The sequence below is a fragment of the Cydia fagiglandana genome, chromosome 1 (genome assembly GCF_963556715.1).
Source record: "Cydia fagiglandana chromosome 1, ilCydFagi1.1, whole genome shotgun sequence".
Taxonomy (NCBI): Eukaryota; Metazoa; Arthropoda; class Insecta; order Lepidoptera; family Tortricidae; genus Cydia; species Cydia fagiglandana.
Window position 1 is genome coordinate 2,243,436 of NC_085932.1, and position 24,761 is coordinate 2,268,196.

At 39.3% G+C, this 24,761-nt stretch overlaps 1 protein-coding gene across 1 annotated transcript; it reads left to right on the plus strand.

Annotated features, from left to right (window-relative positions):
* On the plus strand, positions 1-24,758 carry LOC134675156 (DNA repair endonuclease XPF). The gene is made up of 16 exons (XM_063533369.1): positions 1-222; positions 517-669; positions 8,732-8,912; positions 9,350-9,462; positions 9,834-9,999; positions 10,785-10,921; positions 12,261-12,415; positions 13,137-13,573; positions 13,866-14,051; positions 14,705-14,830; positions 15,271-15,367; positions 16,105-16,220; positions 19,494-19,667; positions 20,222-20,362; positions 23,800-23,994; positions 24,525-24,758. Exons 1-16 carry the CDS (start codon positions 89-91, stop codon positions 24,699-24,701), a joined length of 2,688 nt encoding a protein of 895 aa, XP_063389439.1. The 5' UTR covers positions 1-88; the 3' UTR covers positions 24,702-24,758.
* Positions 24,759-24,761: the final 3 nt, after the last annotated feature.

Genomic DNA, 24,761 nt, shown 5'->3' on the forward strand with positions numbered 1-24,761 from the left:
TCATATTTTTTAGGTGCCTACTTGATAAACAAATTAAACCGGCACCATAAGCCAACAATCGTAAAATTATTACACGTGAACTCAGACAATGGAAGCAACATCAACTAATGAAGAAGATGATTCTACACTACCACAAATTGAAACAAAGTTTAAATTACTTGAATTTGAAAAGCAAATTTTTATTGATGTCTTTGAGAAAGATGCACTTCTTATATTAGCCAAGTAAGTAATCCTTTTCTGCATGCAATGTTTATTTTCATGTTCAAATCAAAGTATTTTTTTTTATTAACCTATGTGTGTGTCCCACTGCTGGGCAAAGGCGTACCCTCTCCCTTTCCAATCCTCCCTGTGCTGAGCAAGATTTCGCCAATCCCACTGATCCTAGTAGTCAGCCAGAATGCATCCAAGTGGTCCCGCCATCTTTCTCGGTCGCCTCTGCCTCAACCACCCTGGGGATGCCAGCTAGTGGCTATTTTGACCTAAAGTATTATTAATGTGGAAAATTTTGTTTTTCAGAGGACTAAATTATAATGGAATAATTTCAAATTTATTATGGGTTTACAAGGACCCGGCCAACTTAGTTTTAGTTATTAACAGCAGCGATCATGAAGAAAAGTATTTCACAGAGAAATTCAACTTGAAACCTTTACCAAATCTGGGTACTGAAAGGTATTTTGACTTTTGATTAAGCAGCTTTTAATTAGGATTGTTCATTTTTTTTCAAATGTTCTATTTCGAAAACCATTTCGAGATATAAGGTTTTTAAACAGTTTCCGACATTTGCTGCGATATAATAATTGAGGATTGAAGATATTTCAACAAATATCCTTATGACCTTAGTTTGACCTTCTCCTGGGCTGAATGTAAAGTCATTGCATAATAAAAGTTATCGAACCATAGTAAATAAATCCGTCACTCACGTATTGTCAAAGTTATCATTGTCATCGATTGTCATAACAAAATTTTTCAGTTAAACCGCTGCGCTTGTTTGTTACAATTTGATTTATAATTAATACCTAAACAGTAGATTTCATTGCTTAATAATATATCAAAAACCTTGTTCCTATGCGTGGGAATGATTCACAAAAATAATAGTTCGAATCCACGAAGACCTACGACGTGAAAGATGGTGCCGTGAATTAAACTTGGAATACCTACCTACTTCACGTGTTACACACAGTATTGCTGTGAGAATCACGTCGATGTAAGTATAAAATTAATATTAATTTACTACAATTAAGTATTTAAAAGCTCACTTTATTGGTAGGGTCGTGGTATCTATTTATTTTCTGTGGTAATGTAGCCAGAGTATCTAAAGGCAAACCGTTAAACAGAGATGGTGCCTACTAGAAAGAAGGAATATACAAGAATACATAGCCATACTCAAAATTCAGCCTGAAACTGCTTTAAAAAGATATAATTTCTAATTTCCAGGTACATGTTGCAGTTCAAGCTGCTGATATCATGGTGGACAAGACTTAATAAAGAGTTGTGAATAATAAAACATGTTTTTGTTTACCTACTTTTTTATTAATTTGGGAAATATGTTAAATATGTTTCCAAAAAAAATAGTAACTTTACATTAAATGTATGTTTATCATGTTCTGCACGAGCATCTGACAATGATGGCTTCTTGTTGACCATCCAGAAGAGAAGTGTATGGTTTGTTATTTACTCTGTTCCCAGGCATTATTTACGGTCGTAAAGTATTACGACGATTAATAATTAATATGACGTTCGTTTCAATACAAAATGCTCAACTTTCTTCTGGGCCCAAGTGCAGTTACATATCTCACAGCTGTATCTAAATAGGAATCACGATGACCTGAAATAATAGGATGTAATTAGCAAAATTGGCATGTTCCTAATATAGTAGTATAAGTATGTAGTACAATATCCAAACAATGGCGACAAGCCGGTAGAAAGCACCCACTGGGTGCTAAGCTACCTTTAGCAATGGACGCTTGTAACGATTTTATGAATCCAATCTTCTTACAAATCGAATCAGTTAAAATATATATGATGTAGGTAACTTACATTTGTATTTTTGCTCCCTTGATTTCAGCCAAGTTTTGGTTGGAGTTGGATGCTATATGGATACATACTCCAATAAAACTAAGTTATATTATATAACTTAGGCAGATTTCTGGAATCAGCTTTCTCAAATTTATAGCGTAGGTATTTTGAAATTAATGATTCAAAATAAACGAGTTTTCCATTCCAGACGATTGTTATTTATAGAAACACGTGACACTGACATTGTCGACAGGTGACATTACAATCAATTGACAATGACAACTATTTTTTTAATGCTTGTTGTTGCTTGTGCATTATCCTAATCAGCCGACGACATGTAATTTACGAGAAGTCGTATCTCATATTTTCAATAAATTATAAATATTCAACCGAGCCACGAATTACTAAATCATTCAAATTGGTATCTTAAATTAACCTATATTTTCAGAAAATAAAATAAAAATGGGGGTCTAAAAAAAATGAACAATCCTAATTATTATAGTATAAACATCTTACATATTTTCATAGGTATTTGATATTTAAGATAGTGCTTCCTTATTCTGTTGTCAGCCAGGTCAGAAATATATCAGTGAATTTTAATAATTGTAGGTATCACAGCTCTATAGCCTCAACTCAATAGCATTTAGTCCTTAACATTATGGTTACTTGATTATTTATTATGTTAAGGATTGTAGTCTTAAAATAATTTCGCCTGGCAACATTATCGTTCAAACTTAAAAAAAAAAAAAAACTATACTCCCTTCCCTTCTCGTATCGCAAATGTAACATGTCGGGCGCATCTCGCTGCGCTAGTTATTATTTTCGAATATTATCGTCTCGGTTCATCTAAAAGATTCAATTTCGTCTGTAAACTGTGTGTACTCATTGTGGAAGGCTAATCAGTTGAAGAAGCACTGCTCCTGCTCCGTTTCGGTGTCCACGCTGGTCCAGGTAACTCGGATTCGAGGTAAGTCTAGACGAGCCGAAGGTCTGAGAAGCCTGCGCCAGCCTCCACCGAGAGCTGCACCGTCATCTACAGCTCAGCAAGGTGAGTGCTTTTACCAATTGACCTAGCCTGTCCTAAGTTCCACGGTATATCATTTCGTATCTCGTCTCGTATTTCGTTTGAATACAGTCCACATAATTTTTAAATATCGAAGTAAAATAATCCCATTAACATTTTTTGGTCCCACGATCCGGATAACTTGTAAGGTGACCGTGGTTATTTTCGCTTTAAATATCAATTTTCGTCAATAAATTGTTCATTGTAAAATCATAAAAACATTGGAGGGTAAGATTGAAACACTTGGCTTGGGCGTTTTTCCGTTAGTTAAACTATCGAGCGTTTAGTTCATAGACTAAAATTGTGTGTCGAATTAATTACGTTTCTGAACGCAACTTTTAGCTGTCATTTTTGACAAGTTGTCAATTGAAAATCATAACCTATCATTGTTATCGAATCAAATAGTTTTGTTGTTGTTTTAGTGATTCAATATACATATTTTTACAAAATAAACATGACACTTGGTGGGGATTCGTCCGAAAGTTTCGACAAGAGCCGTGTAGGTCGGGATTATGCGTTTGTGCGGATGGAGTATATAAAGAGTTCCGATCTGCAAGGTTATTGTTTACAAGATGTAATTAAACTTGAAAGTGAATTTCATGCCTTTCAAATTGAATTGCTTTCGGCGATTCCAGCTGGTGATAGGTCAAGTGAATTAGAAATATCATCACAGTTCGAACAAATGGTAAAATCCATAAAAATACGTTTAGCGGAAATAAAACCTGAAGTGTTAAATAAAAGTGACAGTTGCGGTTCAAGTTCGAGTGTTAAATTACCTAAAATTAATATAGTTCCTTTCGATTCGAAAATTGAGAATTGGGTGTCGTTCATCCAGATCTTTGACTCGCTGATTCACAGTAAAAATATCCCGGCAGTAGAAAAACTGCACTATTTGTTGTCGAGTGTTACCGGCCATGCTTTCGACTTAATTAAAAATTACCCATTATGTGATGAAAATTATTTAATGGCCTATAACACACTAAAATTACATTTTGAGAAAAAAAGGGTGATTGCCAGTATATTTTATGAAAAAATATTAAACTGTGAGGCGGCGAAGTCCAAGACTGCATCGGAATTAATTAGAGTTTGTCGAACCTTTAAGGAAAACTTAGAAATTTTATCAAAGTATCAACTGCCTGACAGGAACTTTATGTTATTTCATGCACTTTGGTCAAAATTAGATGTTAGTAGTAAGGAAGCTTTTGAGTTGCAACTTGAATCAAACACAGAAATTCCCAGTTATGAGGAATTAATTTCGTTTATTGAAAAGCGGAGCCAGGCATTAGAGAACAGCGTTGGTAAGTCGTTAACATTATCTAGTAAACCAGTGTATAGTAAGCCAGTGTCGAATAAGGCTAAGCCTGCTCTCCTTGTGCCGCCAGTGAGCAACTGTGCTATGTGTTCCGCACCGGGACACAAATTGGATAACTGTACTAAATTTTTGGAACTGCAGCCATTGGAAAGGTTTGCTCAGGTTAAGGAGAGGAGACTTTGCATACTTTGTTGTAGGCCATCACACTCGGTTAAAAATTGTAAATCATCGGTGACTTGTGGCATCTGCAAGCGCAGACACCACACATTATTGCATTTCGAAAAAGATAAGGAGTTGGAACCAACAGCTCCGCCAACCCAAGTGGCATTGGCTGTGCATAATGCAAATGCACCAAGTTTGTTCTCGACAGCTATCGTGCTGATAAAAAATAAATTTAATAATTTTGTACCAATTCGAATGCTGATGGACAATGCCTCGGCTTGTAACTTTGTAACATTGAAGTGCGCTCAAAAACTTGGAATACCAATTAGAGATAATTCACCAACGGTGAACGGTGTAGGTCTGTCGTCGACGGACACTTTTGGAATTGTCGATTGTGAGATAGTTCCTTCGAATGGGGACTCCTCATGCAAATTTTCGTTTGAAGCGTTCGTGCTTCCCAAGATCTGCCATGATATGCCACCAGAACCACTGAATGTGTCTTCTTGGAGGCATCTGAAGGATTTAGATCTTGCTGATCCGTCTTTCCACAAATCTGGACCTATAGACATGTTGGTTAACGTCAACCTTTTCGCTGCTGCACTACAATCTGGCGTTGTCAAGGGCAACGCAGATGAGCCCATAGCTGTCCGCACTGTTTTCGGCTGGTTGGTGATGGGTGAGTGCCCTATAAACGTTAACACTTCTCGTTCTCGTTGTCATAAAGGTTCAGAAAGTGATACTCAGAGGTGCTATCTCGTGTCGAGTCTATCATTAGACAATAATATCAAGCGCTTCTGGGAACTGGAAAGTGTAGATCCTCCCAAAAATATCGTTTTGTCGAAATCAGAAATGTCGTGTGAAAACCAAATGGAAACTTCATATTGTCGCACTCCCGAGGGTAGGATGGTAGTACCATTAACTTATGTCGACCCTCAGGATAAACCCAGGTTTTCAAATTCTCGTGAGATAGCTCTCAAGCGTCTCTTAAATTTAGAGAGGAAATTCAAATTGAATCCTCAGTTTCGGACAGATTATGTCAATTTCATGGATGACTACCTTAGTTGTGGTCACATGGTGGAAGTTGATCCTCCCTTGTCGTTTGAAGATCAACTTCACAATGTCGAAAACGTCCATGATTTATCGTTATCGTTAAAAATTCTCGGTTTGTCGTGGCTTCCCAAGGAAGATACTTTCACATTCAAGACCTCCTTGAATGATTGTCGTTGTACGAAGCGATCGATCCTCTCGGACATCGCTCGTATTTTTGATCCTCTGGGTCTATTATCGCCTGTCGTATTTTTCGCAAAATATTTAATACAACTTCTATGGGTTTCTGGTGTCGACTGGGACAGCGAGGTTCCTATCGCTATCGCTCAAGAATGGCGCAAATTCAAATCGCAATTGGCGGAAATGAGCTCGTTGTCCATTCCCCGTAGAATAATTGTATCTTTCGTATCGTTACAGCTTCACGGGTACTGTGACGCCTCGGAGAAGGGTTACTGTGCTGTCATTTATTGTCGTGTCGTTCAAAATGACGGATCCGTTGTCGTGCGTCTTTGTTGCGCTAAAACGAAAGTGGCCCCACTTCGTAAATGTTCTATCCCGAGATGTGAGCTGTTATCTGCTGTCTTGTTGTCAGATTTGATTGTCTCGTTTGCAGAAGCTCTCAAAGATTTTCACACTTTTGATGATATCCACGCTTGGTCAGATTCTACTGTCGCGCTGACTTGGATTCGTTCGTGTCCATCAAAGTGGAAAACTTTTGTGGCTAATAGGGTTGCGCACATACAAGAGAACGTCCCCCCTGAAAATTGGCACCACGTGTCTGGTTCGGATAATCCAGCGGATTGCGGCTCCCGCGGTTTGTTACCTGCTGATTTAATCCAGAATACGCTATGGTGGGCGGGGCCTACTTGGCTGTCTAATCCTCAAGAATCTTGGCCGCAATCTGAGATCCTTTCTGATCAAGCCGCTTCGAACGAGCAAAAAATCTATAGTTTGTTCACAGACTCTAATATATCGTTGATTGACAACATCTTAAGCAGATTCTCGTCTTTACAACGCATATTGCGTATTTTCGCTTATTGTTTTCGGTTCATGCATAACTTGCAAAAATCATTGTCGAAAATCACAGATCCGAACCTGTCGTCTGAAGAAATTACGAAAGTTCTTCACTTTCTCGTGAAACATGTCCAGGAGCGAGCTTTCGCTTCAGAATTGCGGTGCTTGTTGACAGATAAGTCACCCCACTCTCTATCGAAGCCCATGCGGAAATTGGCGCCGTTTGTGGATGAGCGTGGAATGCTAAGGGTGGGCGGTCGCCTTTCTAAAGGAGACCTGTCGTTCGATGTGAAACATCCACTATTATTGCCTCGTGATCACAGGTTGACTACGTTGATCATTGAGGATTACCATCACCGGTTTATGCACCCTGGATTGCAAACATTGCAAAATTTATTAGCCCAAGAATTCTGGGTTCTATCGGCAAGAAGGGCTATAAACTCGGTTATTTCATCTTGTATGAAGTGCTTTCGCGCTCGGCCTAAAGTGGCATCTCCTCCAATAATGGGCAACTTACCATCGTTTCGAATTAATCAAATTAAACCATTTTCGTCAGCGGCAGTAGATTACGCTGGTCCCTTTGATACTTGTTTGGCCCGGGGCCGTGGTCTACGCACATTTAAATCGTATATTTGCGTTTTCGTATGCACTGCCACCAAAGCAGTACATCTTGAGCTGGCCTCAGAGCTCACCACAGAGGCATATCTCGCAGCTCTGCGCCGTTTCATTTCGCGCCGCGGTCGGTGCTCTAGGCTGATCTCGGATCAGGGTAGAAACTTTATTGGCGCATCCAATATGCTCCAAGAATTCATGGCCAAGGCTTCACGTGCAGAACAAATAAATTTCGTTTTTAACCCGCCCGGCAGCCCACATTTCTCGGGGTTAGCCGAGGCTGGTGTAAAGTCAGTAAAGACACATCTCGCTCGCGTCGTGAGCTCTCAGCGCCTTACATTTGAGGAATTCTATACCATTTTGACCCAAATTGAGGCGATGCTGAACTCACGGCCTTTGTCCCCTGTCAGCTCGGACCCAAACGACCTGTCAGTTTTGACCCCCGGACATTTCCTTACTTTGGAGCCGCTCACCATATTGCCTGAAAGCAACATGGTAGATGCGAAATTAGGTCCACTTCAGAGATGGAAATTATTACAAAAGATCCATCAAGATTTCTGGCGCAAGTGGCACCTCGAATATTTGCACACATTGCAGCAACGCCACAAATGGTTCGATGGTCAGAAAAACATTGTCGTCGGGACGCTCGTGCTCATTGTCAATGAGCAATGTAGCCCCATGAAGTGGAAAATTGGCCGGGTGGTACAACTCCATCCAGGAAGTGACGGGATTTGTCGAGTTGTCACAGTTCGCACAGAATCGGGCGAACTTAAACGTCCGATAGTTAAACTGTGTCCCTTACCTTTACAAAACTAGTGTTAATTCACTATCATATAGTCATAAGTATTAATTTTATCGTAGATTTAGATTAAAGTAAAAAATATATAGTAATAGGAAAATAAACCCTGAGCCATATCGATTCTATTTTATCCTCAGTTGACAATAACAGTACAAACTTGTGGAAAATACGTTGTATTTTGGTGGGCGGAAAATGTTAAGGATTGTAGTCTTAAAATAATTTCGCCTGGCAACATTATCGTTCAAACTTAAAAAAAAAAAAAAACTATACTCCCTTCCCTTCTCGTATCGCAAATGTAACATGTCGGGCGCATCTCGCTGCGCTAGTTATTATTTTCGAATATTATCGTCTCGGTTCATCTAAAAGATTCAATTTCGTCTGTAAACTGTGTGTACTCATTGTGGAAGGCTAATCAGTTGAAGAAGCACTGCTCCTGCTCCGTTTCGGTGTCCACGCTGGTCCAGGTAACTCGGATTCGAGGTAAGTCTAGACGAGCCGAAGGTCTGAGAAGCCTGCGCCAGCCTCCACCGAGAGCTGCACCGTCATCTACAGCTCAGCAAGGTGAGTGCTTTTACCAATTGACCTAGCCTGTCCTAAGTTCCACGGTATATCATTTCGTATCTCGTCTCGTATTTCGTTTGAATACAGTCCACATAATTTTTAAATATCGAAGTAAAATAATCCCATTAACAATTATTATTACTAGGGAAAAGGTGTACCTAGAAGGCGGAGTCCAGTTTGTCTCAACCCGCATATTGGTGGTTGACTTGTTAAAGCAGCGGGTGCCTGTGGCTAAGATCACGGGGATCATAGTGTTACGAGCGCATACTGTGCTCGAATCCTGTCAGGAGGCGTTCGCTTTGAGGCTCTATAGGCAACATAATAAGGTAAGGTGTACTTGTAATCATATGTCATATCAGGCTTTAATTAGTATTAGAAAAATAATGAAAAGTAGAAAAATTCAGTGTCTTACGCGAGATTCGAACTTTCGACTCCGGGATACCAGCCCACCACTCTACCAACTGAATCACCAAGACTTACCCATTGACAGTGAATATTTCGACCATATCCTTCATGCGTCTAAGCCCTAACAGGAGCCTAAACTTTTTTTTTTCTTTATTTCTAAGCATTGTGGTATCATTTGCAGACATTTCTGCTTAAAACAAGATTAACTTAAAAAGAAAGATAAAATTCATCCACATCTTTTTATTTCAGCCATCTTAGGGACATTTTAAATTATGTTTTTTTTTTAATTATTTTTTTTAAGAACAATACACGATAAAGAAGCTGAAATGAATGAGTGAATATGTATTCTTTTCTCCAGACAGGTTTTGTGAAGGCATTCTCCAGTTCACCAATTTCATTCACTTTCGGATACCACCAAGTGGAGAAGGTGATGCGAGCTGTTTTCGTGACGGAATTATTTTTATGGCCCAGGTATATATTTATATATATTTTATATTAAAAGGTATTTCTAGTATCTCAAAAATAAATGGAACTTACAAATCAAAATTTTAAAGTACATGTTTGCATAAAAATTTCATTTTAAACACTGCTTCTTAGCCAAGGGAGTTGCCAGCTGATGGGTGGGGGGCAGTTCATATGGCCATACATTTAGTTTTCCCCTTGGCGACGCCCATGTTCTTAGCTCTTAATAAGATAAGATAGACGTGAATTTGGCCACCATCTTGCTTAAATAGTCAAGGAACAATAGCCAGGAAAAAACCAACCAATCAAGTGCGAGTCGGACTCGCTTTCCAAAGTCCAAATATAGACAAAACATATAAATAAAATATAATTTATTCCAGATTTCACGGCACCATCATAAAATGCCTCAAGAAACGACAGGCAGAGGTAGTAGAGCTGCATGTACCGCTCTCTTCCAACGTGAACCACATTCAAACGTGCCTGTTGGACATCATGAACTACACCGTAAAACAACTTAAGAGCGTCAATAGGACTCTAGACATGCAGGTATTGAGTTTAAATTGAGCCAATTAACTTATAATCGCTAAAGTTATTAGGATTTCGCGCCTCAGACGCCACAACCTCATTTAACGTCCAGAATTATCTATCAAAATTTGTAAGAAACAAACGAACGAAGACTATTAAGACGTTTCTAGTAGCCGTGACCGCTAAAGTAGATGGCGGTGTACACATAAATTGGTTTTGTTAAAAGTAGGAAAGTGTATCACACATCTAATACAAACTACAGATGTAGTGCATAATTGTTTTCCATCGTATTTTCTCGGCTACATTCGTATTTGTCATGCTATGCCACTTCAAGCAACCTCAGTACTTTTCGTACCGAGACTGACTGAAATAGCAAGACACGTTCGTAAGTTTCCGTGAAAATAAGATCCATACTTATATTATTATTAATTTATATTATAATTATTATATATTATATTATAAATGCGAAAGTGTGTCTGTCTGTCTGTTACCTCTTCACGCTCAAACTGCTGAACGGATTTAGTTTAAATTTGGCACAGAGATAGTTTAAGTCCCGAGGAAGGACATAGGATAGGTTTTATGTCAGAAGCCATCCCTAAAGAGGGTGGAAATGAGAAAATTAATGAAGTGCCTATTAATTGGTGTAAACAAAAGCATATTATGCTCGAATTGCTATTAGATTTTATCCAGACGCTGTACTTAGGTACTCTAGCTGCTGGTACCTACTAATTCCACGCAGACGAAGTCGCGGGCAAAAGCTAGTGGAAAATAATTATGCACTACATGTGTAATATAATATGTACTAGGAAATCACGACTGAGAACTGCATTTCAAAGAAGTTCCACAAAATCCTCCAGTCGCAGCTGGACTGCGTGTGGCACCAGCTCAGCACGAGGGTCAAGGAGTACGTGCAAGACCTCAAGGTGCTTAGGAGCATGATCATGTGAGTTCATATAAGTATTCAGCGTTCTACAGGCCTGTTAACTTAAGGCCTGTTAATAAACGCATCGTTTTTCGTCTAGAATTCTAGATTCTACAGGTTGATTTCTAATAACCTGCAATATTTTGGGAGTTAATCTTGATTATGTGTTTTATACGGGAGTAAATTTTTTTTTCGCGACTACGGGGTTGGTCCCTTGAGAAAAGTTGTTCAGTATGACCTATATGACCGTCCAAGTCCAAAACCAGCAGATTAAGCCTATCCCCATGCATCGAGGTGTGAGACAAGGGGATGTGATTTCCCCCAAATTGTTCACAAATGCATTGGAGGATATGTTTATAACGCTTGACTGGAAGGAACATGGTATTAACATTAATGGCGAATACATCTCACACTTGCGATTTGCCGACGACATCGTTATAATGGCTGAGACGTTGCAAGGTTTAGAGCATACGCTGACCGGTCTAGCTGATTCTTCTCAACGCATAGGTCTCTGGATGAATTTGGACAAAACGAAAGTTATGTTCAACGAACGTGTTGCTCCGGGACCTATTGCAGTACAAGGGGCTGTTCTCGAGGTTGTGCAGGAATACGTCTACCTCGGGCAAATACTGCAGTTAGGAAGGAACAACTTGGAGAAAGAGTCGAATAGAAGGATACAGCTGGGCTGGGCAGCATATGGGAAGCTGCGTCGAGTCTTCACGTCGTCAATCCCACAGTGTCTGAAGACAAAAGTTTTCAATCAGTGCGTCCTACCCGTGATGACATACGGAGCCGAAACGTGGACACTCACGGTAGGACTGGTCCATAAATTCAAAGTCGCTCAGCGAGCTATGGAAAGGGCTATGCTTGGAGTCTCTCTGAGGGATCGTATTCGAAATGAAGTCATCCGTCAGAGAACTAAAGTCGTCGACATAGCCCACCGGATTAGCGAGCTGAAGTGGCAGTTGGCCGGTCATATTAGCCGTAGAACCGATAACCGTTGGGGTAGACGAGTTCTCGAGTGGAGACCACGCATCGGCAAGCGTAGCGTAGGACGCCCTCAGACTAGATGGAGCGATGACCTTCGTAAGGCGGCTGGCAAGAGCTAGATCAGAGTTGCCGCAAATCGTCCTCAATGGCGTGCAATAGGAGAGGCATATGTCCAGCAGTGGACGAGAGTAGGCTGATGATGATGATGATGAAGATGATGACCTATATGTTTACATCGTAAAATATTGCAGATTATTTAAAAAATTATATTCTATTAACTTTTCCCGTGGTCTCTTCATTTTGTACCTATTTTTTCGATACAGATAGAAAAAGGCACTCCCATAAATTTTTCATTTATTTATTATTTCAGCAACCTGATCCACGACGACTCCGTCTCTTTTTACGCCCTAGTGAGCAAATACAGGACCCCGGAATATGCCAAAGTGAACTCGGGATGGATTCTCTTAGACTCGGCGGAACAACTCTTCAGGTTGGCCAAGTCGAGGGTTTATAACCACAAAAATGGTAAGAATCGGTTACCATGATAAAGAATTATCCCTGAAAAACCAACATACAGTTACATACCATTAGGTCGCGAATATTAGTTAGCCGATTAGCCGATAGATGACGCTGTACACAATTATACATAGTATACTTTTGGTCAAAAATCTTTCATGTAAGTAGCATGAGCATGAGATAAAATTGAAAGTTTGTACCAAAAAGAATAGATAGTATCCCCTCTATACTATCTATTCCTGTCATTGTAAATTTTGTAAGAGTCACAGTACATTTACCGCCATCTAACGACAAACGACTAAAACTCAAAATGAAAACGTATAAAATTATCAAAAAAATGTATACTTTTATATGGATAAATGATTTTATTATTTTTATATCATTTTGATCCATGTTCATTCACTGCTATCTACGTGTTAAAATTGTTAAATATGAAACGGTGTCGTCACGCCATCTAATCGAGGATAGGCTAAAGGTTTATGCGGCATCTATCCGAGAATGACTTTTTCTTGATTTCCGAGGCACGTTTTTTCCTTAGACTTTATTCATCTTATACGAAGTTGCATATGTCTGGTTTGTACTAATTCTAAAATTCCATAATAAAGTTTTAGTCCCATTATTTTGTACGGGCAAACCCATACACTATTGAATTATTTCACAAGATGGCGTAATATTACCACTTCTAGTTTTCACTAATTCCAGAATTTAATTCTCACTTTACCCTTTCCAGAATTCGATCCCGAACATTTACCGAAATGGAAAGTCCTTAGCGATTTACTACTAGAAGAAATTCCCGAAGAAGTCAAAAAGAAAAACAAAGGGAGTCTAAACAGTACAAAAATACTAATACTCTGCCAAGACAGCAGGACTTGTAGCCAACTGAACAACTTCCTAACCATGGGCGCTAATAAATATCTCTTCTACACCGCGTTTAGGAGAGATTTAAATGTAACTACTCTAGCTTCTAAGTACAAAGACATAAATACTATAGCTAGTGATATAAAAAAAGAACCGGTAGCAGAAGAGACTGGCGATATTAATAAGCTTGAAGAGGAAGAGATAGAAGATTGCGATAGAACGAATTATGTGTTAACTTTGACGCAACTGGCAACGCAGAGTGATAACAAAACGTCGAAGGATGAGAGCATGTTCGAGCCTATTTCACAGGTATGATATACCCTCGGACTGCCTGCCGAATGTGATTTTTAAAGGACATATTCCATTTTTAGCAAGTTATGAATAAAAAGCCTGGATTCGTTGAGGTTACAATGAAATTTCTGTTTTTACTTAAAACGTAAACCAAAGGAAAACAAACTCTATTTTCCAAATAATTTTGGTTTAAATTTCAATGGCTTAAAAATGGCTTGGGCAGGACGAGTCTATGTCAGCTTGCCATTATCAAGACAAACATAACCTACCTATCTAAAGCCGAAAATTATCATCTGTTCTGTATTTCTAGATAGACAATTTAGACATAACACAACTCGAGACCGAAAAGCCGGTCATCTGCATCCGAACGTTCAAAGAGAACGGCAACCATTTCTCGCTGGAGCAGGCGCTGGAGTCGCTCCGGCCTGCATACATCATCCTGTACCACAGCGACGTGGCCGCGGTGCGCCAGATTGAACTCTTCGAGGCGAGGAAGGTATTCATTGTTATATTATACTATTACAAGCTAACATTGTCATATATTATGACTTATTAAAAGCCGATTATCTGCATCAGAACGTTCAAAGAGAACGGCAACCATTTCTCGCTGGAGCAGGCGCTGGAGTCGCTCCGGCCTGAATACGTCATCCTGTACCACAGCGACGTGGCCGCGGTGCGCCAGATTGAACTCTTCGAGGCGAGGAAGGTATCTTGTTTTCTTAACCCTTTACCAGGCTAAGGGATATATATTTCCCACTTACGGCCCTTGAAAAATGTGAATTTTCGGTGTGTGACTCACTTTCGATTGTAACTTTTGAACTGTCAGCCTGGTAAATTTTGTATGTTACTCTAGGATATGTGTATTAATATATAACAACAGTATTACCTTACCCAAAGGGGGAGGCCTATGTTCAGCAGTGGATGTCTTATGGCTGAGATGATGATTACCTTACCTAATAAATATGCATTAGTTTTTGCGGAGTTATTATTTTGCCTGTTTATATTATAAATTATAATACATACTGTGAATACTTATCTTCTATTCATATATTCTTTATTTATTTATTTTTAATTTTGCCCATGATTTAACTTTCCACTTTTTTGTATAAGTATAAGATGACTGCATAATCAAATAATCATGATTTAAAGGCTGAAGGCGAACCTCGGTGTAAGGTGTATTTTGTGATACACGATAAAACTGTGGAGGAGCAGGCGTATCTTACCTCGCTGAAGAGAGAGAAACAGGCCTTCGAGCTGCTCATTCAAGCTAAAAGTGTAAGTTGGAGCGCTTTCTATGGGACAGCCAAATGTTTTTCGCGATTCCGGCATAAAAGTTATTTAGTATGACCTATAAAGTCACTACGCAGAGTATGATGGCTGGTGGTTAAAATTTCACCCTGCATTTTACATACTGATTTAAAGATTTTATTACACGCTTACTTAGTTACAATTATAATTAAATTGAAAATTTAGTGACCTGTTGACTTAATTTGGCTTTGCATCACAGCAGGAGGGTCCTTATGCTTCCAGTGCAATAAGGATGTTTCCATCTGAAATTCTAATAGAAATTCTGATAAAAAGGTCCTTATTGCCTTCACCTGTACCCCGTGATTACAACTTCTTGAATAATGTATAATATATAATAAAATTCAATACGAAAAAAGTAAGATTCAAGAAATAAAAGGGTGCTTTAAGTATTTTCATATGCTTGTCAGGTTATGGTGGTGCCCTCATATCAAGACGGCAAGACAGATGAATACTTCAACATGAATATTGAAGAAGAAGAAGATGCGGTAGATACGAGAAAAGCTGGTAATTTTACATGCATATGTTTTTTTTTTATTGTATACCGAGACTAATCTATCTAACTTACCGAACCTGCTCACAAAATTTCACAAGAACCAACTTGACTAATACGATCTGAAGAGAACAGCCGGACATTCGCTAACGCTCGGGTAAAAATGAATCTACAGATTTTTTTTTCTGTTTATTTCTCACTGCACCCACATGTCCATGTTTCGCCCTATGGTTGACTGGTAGAGAATGCCTATACCGGCATTAAGTCCGCCTGTTGTACTTTTTGTATGTGCAATAAAGTTTAAAATAAATAAATAAATAAATATTGGGTAGACTGACTAACTCACTCACTAACTAAATTTCGCGTACTGTTATTATTGTTCTACTTCATATCTACATCTATCTAAGATATTGAGTACATGTTTTTGCAATCTTAGGTTTATGGCGTTCTAGCAGTGTAGGTACCTATAGTACGGCTCTTCTCAGGTGAATTTTTCGCTTCAAGCCTTAATCTTTCAAACAAAGTCTCTATTATCGCAAAGCCGCTAGCTACCCAGTTAGCACGTGCCAGTACAACATTCATATTGAAAAACAACCGCTATCATCATAGTTTTAAGGTTCAAATTTAATGTCACTGATATTTTAGATATTACGTTTTGGTAGTGTAGGACGATAGACCGCCCCGAAGCGATACGGCACTCATATTATTTTGATACTTAGTGTGGTGTTAAAAATGAAATAATGTGTTGCAGGCGGGCAACAGCCGAGAGAGAAGCCGATGGTGATAGTGGACATGCGCGAGTTCCGCTCCGACCTGCCGGCGCTGCTCCACCGGAAGGGCATCCACGTCGAGCCCGTCACCATCACTGTAAGTACCTGTTCACTTCTACATTCATTATATTGAATACGTATATAAACGACAAACCGGCCTCACAAAACAGCTTAACCCTTTATCTGGCTATGGGATATATATTTCCCACATAAGGCACTTAGGTAAATATGTGACGTCCAACAGGTAAAGATACCTTATGGCGGTTGGCGCTTACGCTATTATAAACGCCGCTTCAATATTATCACGGCGCTATGCGACGTAAGCGCTGCGATAGGCAGACACTCATATTGGCACGTCTGTGCATATTGAGTGATCAGCACAATTAATGTAGATCTTGCGCCTCCACTCGATAAGGGATTTCCTCTTCGATCACGTAGAATAAGTATATATAATGTTAGTATAACAAGTATTGGAGGATTAGAGAGTGTAGAAGCTGGAAGGTATTACATCTATTAACCGGTATACTGTGTTTGCTGAATCGCCCCTTTCCACCCCGGCGCTCCGCCTATTACATGGCGACCGTGACACGTGAGGACTTTGCGTGAGGATACTGCGGGTATAAGATCATCATGGACGACGACAGTGAAGAGGACTTTGAGGACGAGGCGGCGGCGTCGAACTTATCCAGTGATTTGTCTTGTTAATTGGTAATCAACAGTACCAAAATGAGAGTTCATAAACTGAAGAATGTGGTCGTAATAGTGACCGTGGCCGGTATCAACATCGCTCCATTGGCTTCGGCGGGTTTGGATTTGACGGAGGTCCGAGATGTATGTCGTCGGCTACGCATCTGGGTCTGGTTACGCATTGCTGCCGGGTGCTGGGAGCGTCGCGTCGAGCAAGGTGGAAATTTTTAAGGGTATTTTGCGTGTTTTGTATTTTTTTTTATCCGTGTGAATTATTTTTTCTACTTAGTTAACTTTATGGATTTATTAGAAATAATACGTGTTTTAAAAGTAGGAATAAGTTAATGACAGGAGATAAGTGAATTTATTAGTTAAAGATTGTTGTAAAGAAGTTGCAGCTGTGGATTTTAAAAAGTCGCATTTAAAACGGTAGAAAGATTTGAGTATTTACTCTTGGAGATTCAGGATAGGTAATAGTATGGTCGGATAATTACCGATTTTTATTAAAGACGTCTCTTTCTTTGCATTCTGAAAATGATTGTAACGAATTTATTTTTGCACACTCAAACTATAATCGCGGTACGATTAGTGCGAATCAGCAAGGTCGAGGACGGGTGTATTTGCGCGAGTAGGCAGAAATCAAACAGTTGCTGTAGGTAAGATGGATAGTGTAATGTCAATGTTATTCAGCACGTGACTTAGATGACAAACGTAATTAATTTGTTTTTTTTTCGTGTCTAACGAAGATTATGTAAATATGTGGTCTTATAATACTAGTAATCACGTAGTGGTAACTTGTTCAAATAAGGAATTTATCAGATATGAGTTAAGAGTTGCTAGTTTAGGATTCTAACGGATTATACTTAAACAAATAAACTGGACACGACACTCTGGTACTACGTCTTTAAAGCTTGGCCAGCCTAGAGTAGTAGATATCATAAATAGGATACAGGAAGATACAGAATTAATAATTTGCGCGAGTAAATAATGACGAGATTGATGGAAGATGCGTAGTTAATAGCGAACCGGTAAAAATGATACTGATAATGGTGTTGGTGTGAACTCTACAATTTATATAAATCAAGATTCTCCATGAACGAAGGCACGCTTAGACGTATCGTTACGAGACTTGATTATGTTATGGGAAGGTCCCAATGCAGACATTAGGGTTATGGCTCATTGTGGAAAAGGTTAAATGTAGTAGAGTTGTTATATATTAAAAATGAGCTCAAATAAAAAGTATGTTACGAGGTGAATTAAGTAAGGGTTTTCGCGCGGGACAAGATGAATTACCTAGGTTATGTATGAATTATTTCGTTGTTAACGAAAATTACCGATCGGGAAATGATTGAAGTTATACTAAAGGATTATTATTGTTACTAACTAGTGGACATGCTGGTAGTACTAAACGGATTGACGGTATCTAGAAGTACGAGTATTATGGGAAAAACTACATTATATAAAACGATGTATAGATTCTCATAAACAGAAGTTAGCAGTAGACAAATGCGAGATAATATTTTTATAATTACAGCTACCTATCACAGCTACAACATCTTTTGAGAAGGAATTTTTAGATTAGTTGTACTTGGATAAATAACTTTGAAATGTGAAATGTTAATTGTGAAATGCAATGTTTGTGTTAGAAATAGTTTTTTTTTAATCAAACATATAAAATATTATATTATAAGTCAAACATTGTTAATTTTAAGATAGGTGATTTAGTATTAGTTAAGAATGAATGTTACAATAAATTAAATGACCTATATTTAGGACCATATTAAATAAAATAAATGATAGGGTCAAATTTAAAGGTAATTAAAAATAATACAGATTATTTAGTACATAAGAATAGAGTAAAGTGGTTTCACCAATAGTCTTCTTTTCAGGGGAGGGAACCCCCTACCTTTTCAGGGGAGGTGCGATAGGCAGACACTCATATTGGCACGTCTGTGCATATTGAGTGATCAGCACAATTAATGTAGATCTTGCGCCTCCACTCGATAAGGGATTTCCTCTTCGATCACGTAGAATAAGTATATATAATGTTAGTATAACAAGTATTGGAGGATTAGAGAGTGTAGAAGCTGGAAGGTATTACATCTATTAACCGGTATACTGTGTTTGCTGAATCGCCCCTTTCCACCCCGGCGCTCCGCCTATTACAGCGCCAGCCGCCATAAGGTACCTTTTTCCGTGGAACGTCACATATGTGTTCTATTTTCGATGAGTAAGACTGACATTCGATTGTCATTTCTGAAATGTCAGCCTGGTAAAAGGTTAACATGTCATAATTTGATCAATGCTTCATCAAATGGTGTCGAGCCCGTCATCATCACTGTGAGTTGATTTTTACCTACTTGCCAAACTTTAACTTTAATTTTTAACAAGCAGAAACGTCTGAGAACGATGCTTAGAGTAAATTTAAAAGAATTAAAAATTGTAAAGTCTTACCGAAGACAGTAATTTTTCCACATTTAAATTTATTCTTAGCTTAATAGACTAATGATTAAAGGACTACTGAGAGTTTAATCATTAGTCTTTTCATCATAAGTCTTTAATGAGGTGTCTAATGTACGTAGGTAGGTAGTAATTTCTGTGGGTAGTTATTAAGAAATTGACGGGTAAATCTCATTTCAGGTCTTATCCCTATTCACCCCGGTTGACGGCACATTTTTTTCAGATCGGTGACTACATCCTAACCCCAGACACGTGCGTGGAGCGCAAGTCCATCTCCGACCTGATCGGCTCGCTGAACTCGGGGCGACTGTACACGCAGGCAACGCACATGTGCCGCTGTTACGCGCGCCCCGTTTTACTGATAGAGTTTGATCAGAATAAGCCCTTTAATCTACAGGTAGGTCCTCGTGTAAATCAGAAATAATTACAAAAATTGAGATATTAGGAAACAAACAAATAATTTTTATGAAAAAAATTAAATTGTCATTTCAAGTATTTAGGCACCTGCCGCGGTTGCGGGGGACGCTGGTTCGATTCCTTGTGCACCTTATTACAAATAGAAAGCGTTTTTGAGTGGTAAACGGTATTCATAAAACATTTGGACTTATCCTCCTAAAAATGACCCCAAATCAAAATTTCAATGGTTGTGTACCTAGTCAAACTTTAACCTTTTGGACGCCAATGACCGAATATATCCACACCGCAGGTTCAACGCCAAAGACCGATTAATCGGTCACAAACCACAGAGCAACATAGACCTACTTGCATATGCATAAAGTTCAATTTTAGTTTTGTCACTGGTGACGCGTGACGTGGCGTCCGAGTGACAGCTTTTGTGTTTAACACGGCGACGAAAAGGTTACGTATCACCTATGTTTTTTTTTATTTCACAAAAAAAGTTATCCAGGTTTTCTTATTTACATCTTACGGTGTATGCTATGTCTGTCGTAGGGTCACTTCGTGGGTTCCAGTGACATGTCAGGCGCGGACATCCAGCAGAAACTGCAGCTGCTCACCATCCACTTCCCGCGGCTCAAGCTCGTGTGGTCGCCCTCGCCCTACGCCACCGCCGACCTCTTCCACGAACTCAAGGTTATTTTAACTAAAACACCATTTAAACCCTTGACCAGCAAAGACGTCAACTAACGCGCGCGGCTACAGCCCAATATCACACCTGGACAGCTTCTAACACTTTACAAAGCTCAAGTCCGGTCGTGTATGGAGTATTGCAGCCACCTGTGGGATGGCTCAGCTAAATACCAACTCGCCGCTTTGGACTCAGTGGAGCGCAGAGCCAGGAGGATGATTGGCGACAAGAAGCTAACGGCTAAGCTTCAAACTTTGGCCCATCGGCGGAAAGTCGCCAGCCTGTCGGTATTCTACAGGTTGCACTTCGGGGAGTGTGCTCAAGAGCTACACGAGCTCATTCCACCGTCCCCATTCTACCATCGGACTTTTAGACGCACGGCCGGTTTCCATCCTTACTTGGTAGATATTCCGCCAATTCGCACTAAGCGCTTTGCTTCTACTTTCCTTATGCGCACTGCCAAGGAATGGAATTCCTTGCCGGCGTCTATATTTCCGTGCTCTTATAACCCGGCAACCTTCAAATCAAGAGTGAACAGGCACCTTCTGGGCGAGCTCGCTCCATCGTAGGCCACGTCTACGCCTCGGCTAGTCTGTGGCCATGAGTAAACCCATGCATAATAAAAAAAAAAAAAAAATCAGGGCGTTTTCAGAAATAAATATCGAAAACCCGATTCTCACAGATCTCGGTGTTTTTGGGTTCTTTCAACTCAGAATCACTAGCATATTCAATTCGATAATAAAATAAAAAAATATAAAAAAAAAATGTCCCAAAAATTTGTATGAACATTGTACATTCCACTACGTCACGCACATACAAGTGAAATTTTTTGACGTAATGAACATAGAAACGTGACGTAATGGACATTTTGGGACATTTTTTTTAATGGTGGGATGGAAAATGCTGTCGATTCTGAGTAGAATGAGCCCAAGAACGTCCAGATGTGAAAGATTCAGGTTTTCAATATTTATTTCTGAAAACGCCCTCAATCTTCCTGCATTTCGACAAGATACACGATGACACGCCGCGCACGATAGGCGCGGCGTTCAAAGAGTTAAATACACGAGTCGGTCAACCTCCATAACTCCGCCATTTTGAGAAATTTCCTTAAACTAAATCGACAAATCAGTCCACGACATTATAATTATTGAACCTACTCATACTATTTCACGAGAATCGTTTGGAAACCTACTCATACTATTTCACGAGAATCGTTTGGAAAATGCGATCTGTATATAGCCATACAAAAGCATTTATTTATGCCCAAGCTGAAATTTTGCATACGTATGTAAATCGGATATTATGATGATTGATGACATGGAGCTGATCTGATGATGGAGACGAGGTGATCATGGGAACTCTACGCAACAACGCAAACCAATTCTATTTGGGGTTTTTAGAATTGTCTCGATGAGTATTAATTAGTTGCCTGTGGAAAGAAAAGTACATTCAGCCAGAGGCGTAGCTAGAGGATATGGCGCCCGGGGCAGGCACCGAATTTGCGCCCCCCCCTCCCTCCTAACGAAAGGTCTTGTGCATTTTGGCGCCCCCCCGTTGGACGGCGCCCGGGGCACGTGCCCCCTCCAACCCCCCCCTAGTTACGCCCATGGACCTAGAATACTACGGACGTAGTTTTGCTAAGACAAAAACTGTGATTCCATCATCCACCAATTTCCTAGTATTTACGCGTGACACACACACATTGACAGTTATCTCAATGCCCTCATCCACCAATCTGCCGTCAGACGGATCGAAACGTCAGTGAAGTAAATTTGTCCAAGAAAAATGTAAAATATGCCGGCATGCGTAGTTAAATCCTGCAAGAATTGTACCGATCGAAAGAAAAAAAGTGACGGAATAACTTTTCATAGCTAATTTGACCAATTATCAAGGTATAGTACATAAAATCTCCATATTTCATTGTTTATAAATGCGAAACAGGGGTGTGACCAGTAAGTTGAATAGGGTAATTTCCCGAAAGTAGGGTAATTGACGCCCTTCTTATTAAAGCATTATGTAGGTATATAAGAGATCATTTAGGATATTTAGGTAAATAGCTAAATTATTGATTTTGCACTTCAAACTAGGTCGGTATGGTAATTTCCCGATAATAAGGAGATTAAGGACGTTTACATGAATTATACAATACAATACAATACAATACTCTTTATTGCACACCTCACATACACGTAGTTTACAATAAATGGACAATAACATAAACAAAGACAGTAGAGGTAACAACAGGCGGTCTTATCGCTTAAGAGCGAATTATGTTTGATAGTTAAAGTTTATTTTCTCAAAAATGGACGGCAAAGTCGACTTTGCCATCTAAAAAATAGGTCGCGAAGCGCGGAGTTTATGGTCAGTCAAAAATTAAAAAGTTAAAAACATTGCAGTCTCGATTTTAGGACTGCAATGTTGCATACAAATTCCATTATTTGTCGAGTTCCAAACTTTTTAAAAGTTGAAATGGCCATATCAAATGAAGGCACAGGCCCATTAAACAGCCAAACAGATGATTAGTACCGCGACTATTTAGCTGTCTCAAATAGGTTGGCGTATTTTCGGCAGAAAAATACACTTCTATTTTTTTATAAAAAAAAAAGGCGGCAAGGGCTTTGTTCTGTGAAAATATATACGTAAGAATGTTGCTTTTGTAAAATATTTCTACGATATTTATATTTCTTGCACCATTTTTGAGAAAAGCACTATATATGACTCGGCTGGAAGGCTACTTGCTGGCTTCGGATTCAATTAAACGGACTCCCAAGGTCGTCCGTTTAAAACGAATCCTCAGCCTGCAAGTAGCTACTTCCGAGCCTCGAGAATAATGTACTATTGTTATGTAAGGTAAACATACTCATGGTGCTCGATGCGGGCATTAACATGTCGAGCACTAGTACATTTACCTTATATTTATTTTTTGTTTAAATCCAGATATGTTACAAGTTAAATATCATTAGGTAATAATATTTGCACAAAGTAATTGTGCAACAATGCGCATTTTCAAGACCTATAAAATCAGTTAGGTACACACTTTTTTTTTGTCTAACGTAAAACTGACCTATTTTTTAATATTTAAAAACAAAGACGATAATGAAAATATTTGTATCCCCATTAGGGGAGAATTTGTGTTACATGGTATCACTCGTCTACACGCACACCTTCAAACCGTCCGCCATTGCAGTGTCACAGTTTGTCTTCAGTGACATTCCCTCTGTCAAATATATAACTCTATGGTTACGCCACTGCATTCAGCGATAAAAGCTTGTATCAAAAATTAAATTTCCCCAAAAGCGTATCTTTATTCAACCCTTGTTGAATTTAGTTTTAGTTTTTAATTTTAGATAGTAATGTAGTTTACAATTTTGTTTAATTTATTGTGTTAAAGTGACCCTTGTTTCAATCAACTTTGTTTGAAATCTAAACTCTAATTTTTCAGCAAGGCAAAAAGAACCCGTCCGTGTCTGAAGCCATCGCGTTCGGCGGCGACAACACCGCGGACGACGTCAACTACGAGCGCTACAACGTCCTGGTTCACGACTTCGTGCAGAAACTGCCCGGGGTCACTAGCAAGAACTTAGCGCGGATCATGAACAAGGGGCGGTCACTGGACCACCTGATCACACTAGACAAGGTATACATTGTCATTGTAAAGGGTTGTCCCGGCACGTTATGGGTATATATGAAATAGGCGTGGTCAGGCGTCTCACTCCGCGATTTCGTCGCTTTGCTACAGGTAGCTAAAAGTACATCCGTTCGGCCCCAATTTTGGGGTTTGCCATAAGCCGCGCGTGGCGCTGTCGCCACCTAGCGGCCATATCTGTGCTGATCGTAACAGACGCGTTTTGTTAGAGAGTGAGTCTTCTGTACTTAGTACTATTATTTATTCTGTGGCGTGGTGTTTGACGGATTACAGTGTATCGCTTCATAAGAAGGCAATCCCAACGTGACGTATTTCCCACTTAGACGGGACAGCTTTGAGTTAATGTATGATATTTATGTTAGCAATTTGTATCGTGTAAACCAATCGTTTTAAAAATTAGTGGGCCAATTTTGCTTAATGCGCATTTGTGGCACATTTTTAATCGATTTTTGTGATTTTTTTTATGAAAAGCCTGTTGTTGGGTTACGCTTTAACCTTTTTTTTACTTTCTTCTATTCCAGGAACAACTGGCAGAGGTGATTGAAAACAAAAACGAAGCAGAAACATTATACTCAGTGTTGCATATCAAGGCGACGCCTTCGGACGCCGGCAAAGACGAAAAACAGACCGGCAAGAAGAAATTCACAGGGAAACTGTTCAGGAGTAAAACTAAAAAAACTTGTATGAAGGATTCATAATTTATTTTTGAGCTATAGGTACAATAATTTATAAGGAATAAATCAAATTTATACATATAT

Bases quoted from the DNA above. Each gene is read 5' to 3' on its own strand.
- LOC134675156 (XM_063533369.1), top strand. From the start codon at position 89: ATGGAAGCAACATCAACTAATGAAGAAGATGATTCTACACTACCACAA. The intron at 8,913-9,349 runs GTAAGGTGTACT...TCTTTTCTCCAG, and splicing joins TCTATAGGCAACATAATAAG to ACAGGTTTTGTGAAGGCATT. The intron at 13,574-13,865 runs GTATGATATACC...CTGTATTTCTAG, and splicing joins TGTTCGAGCCTATTTCACAG to ATAGACAATTTAGACATAAC.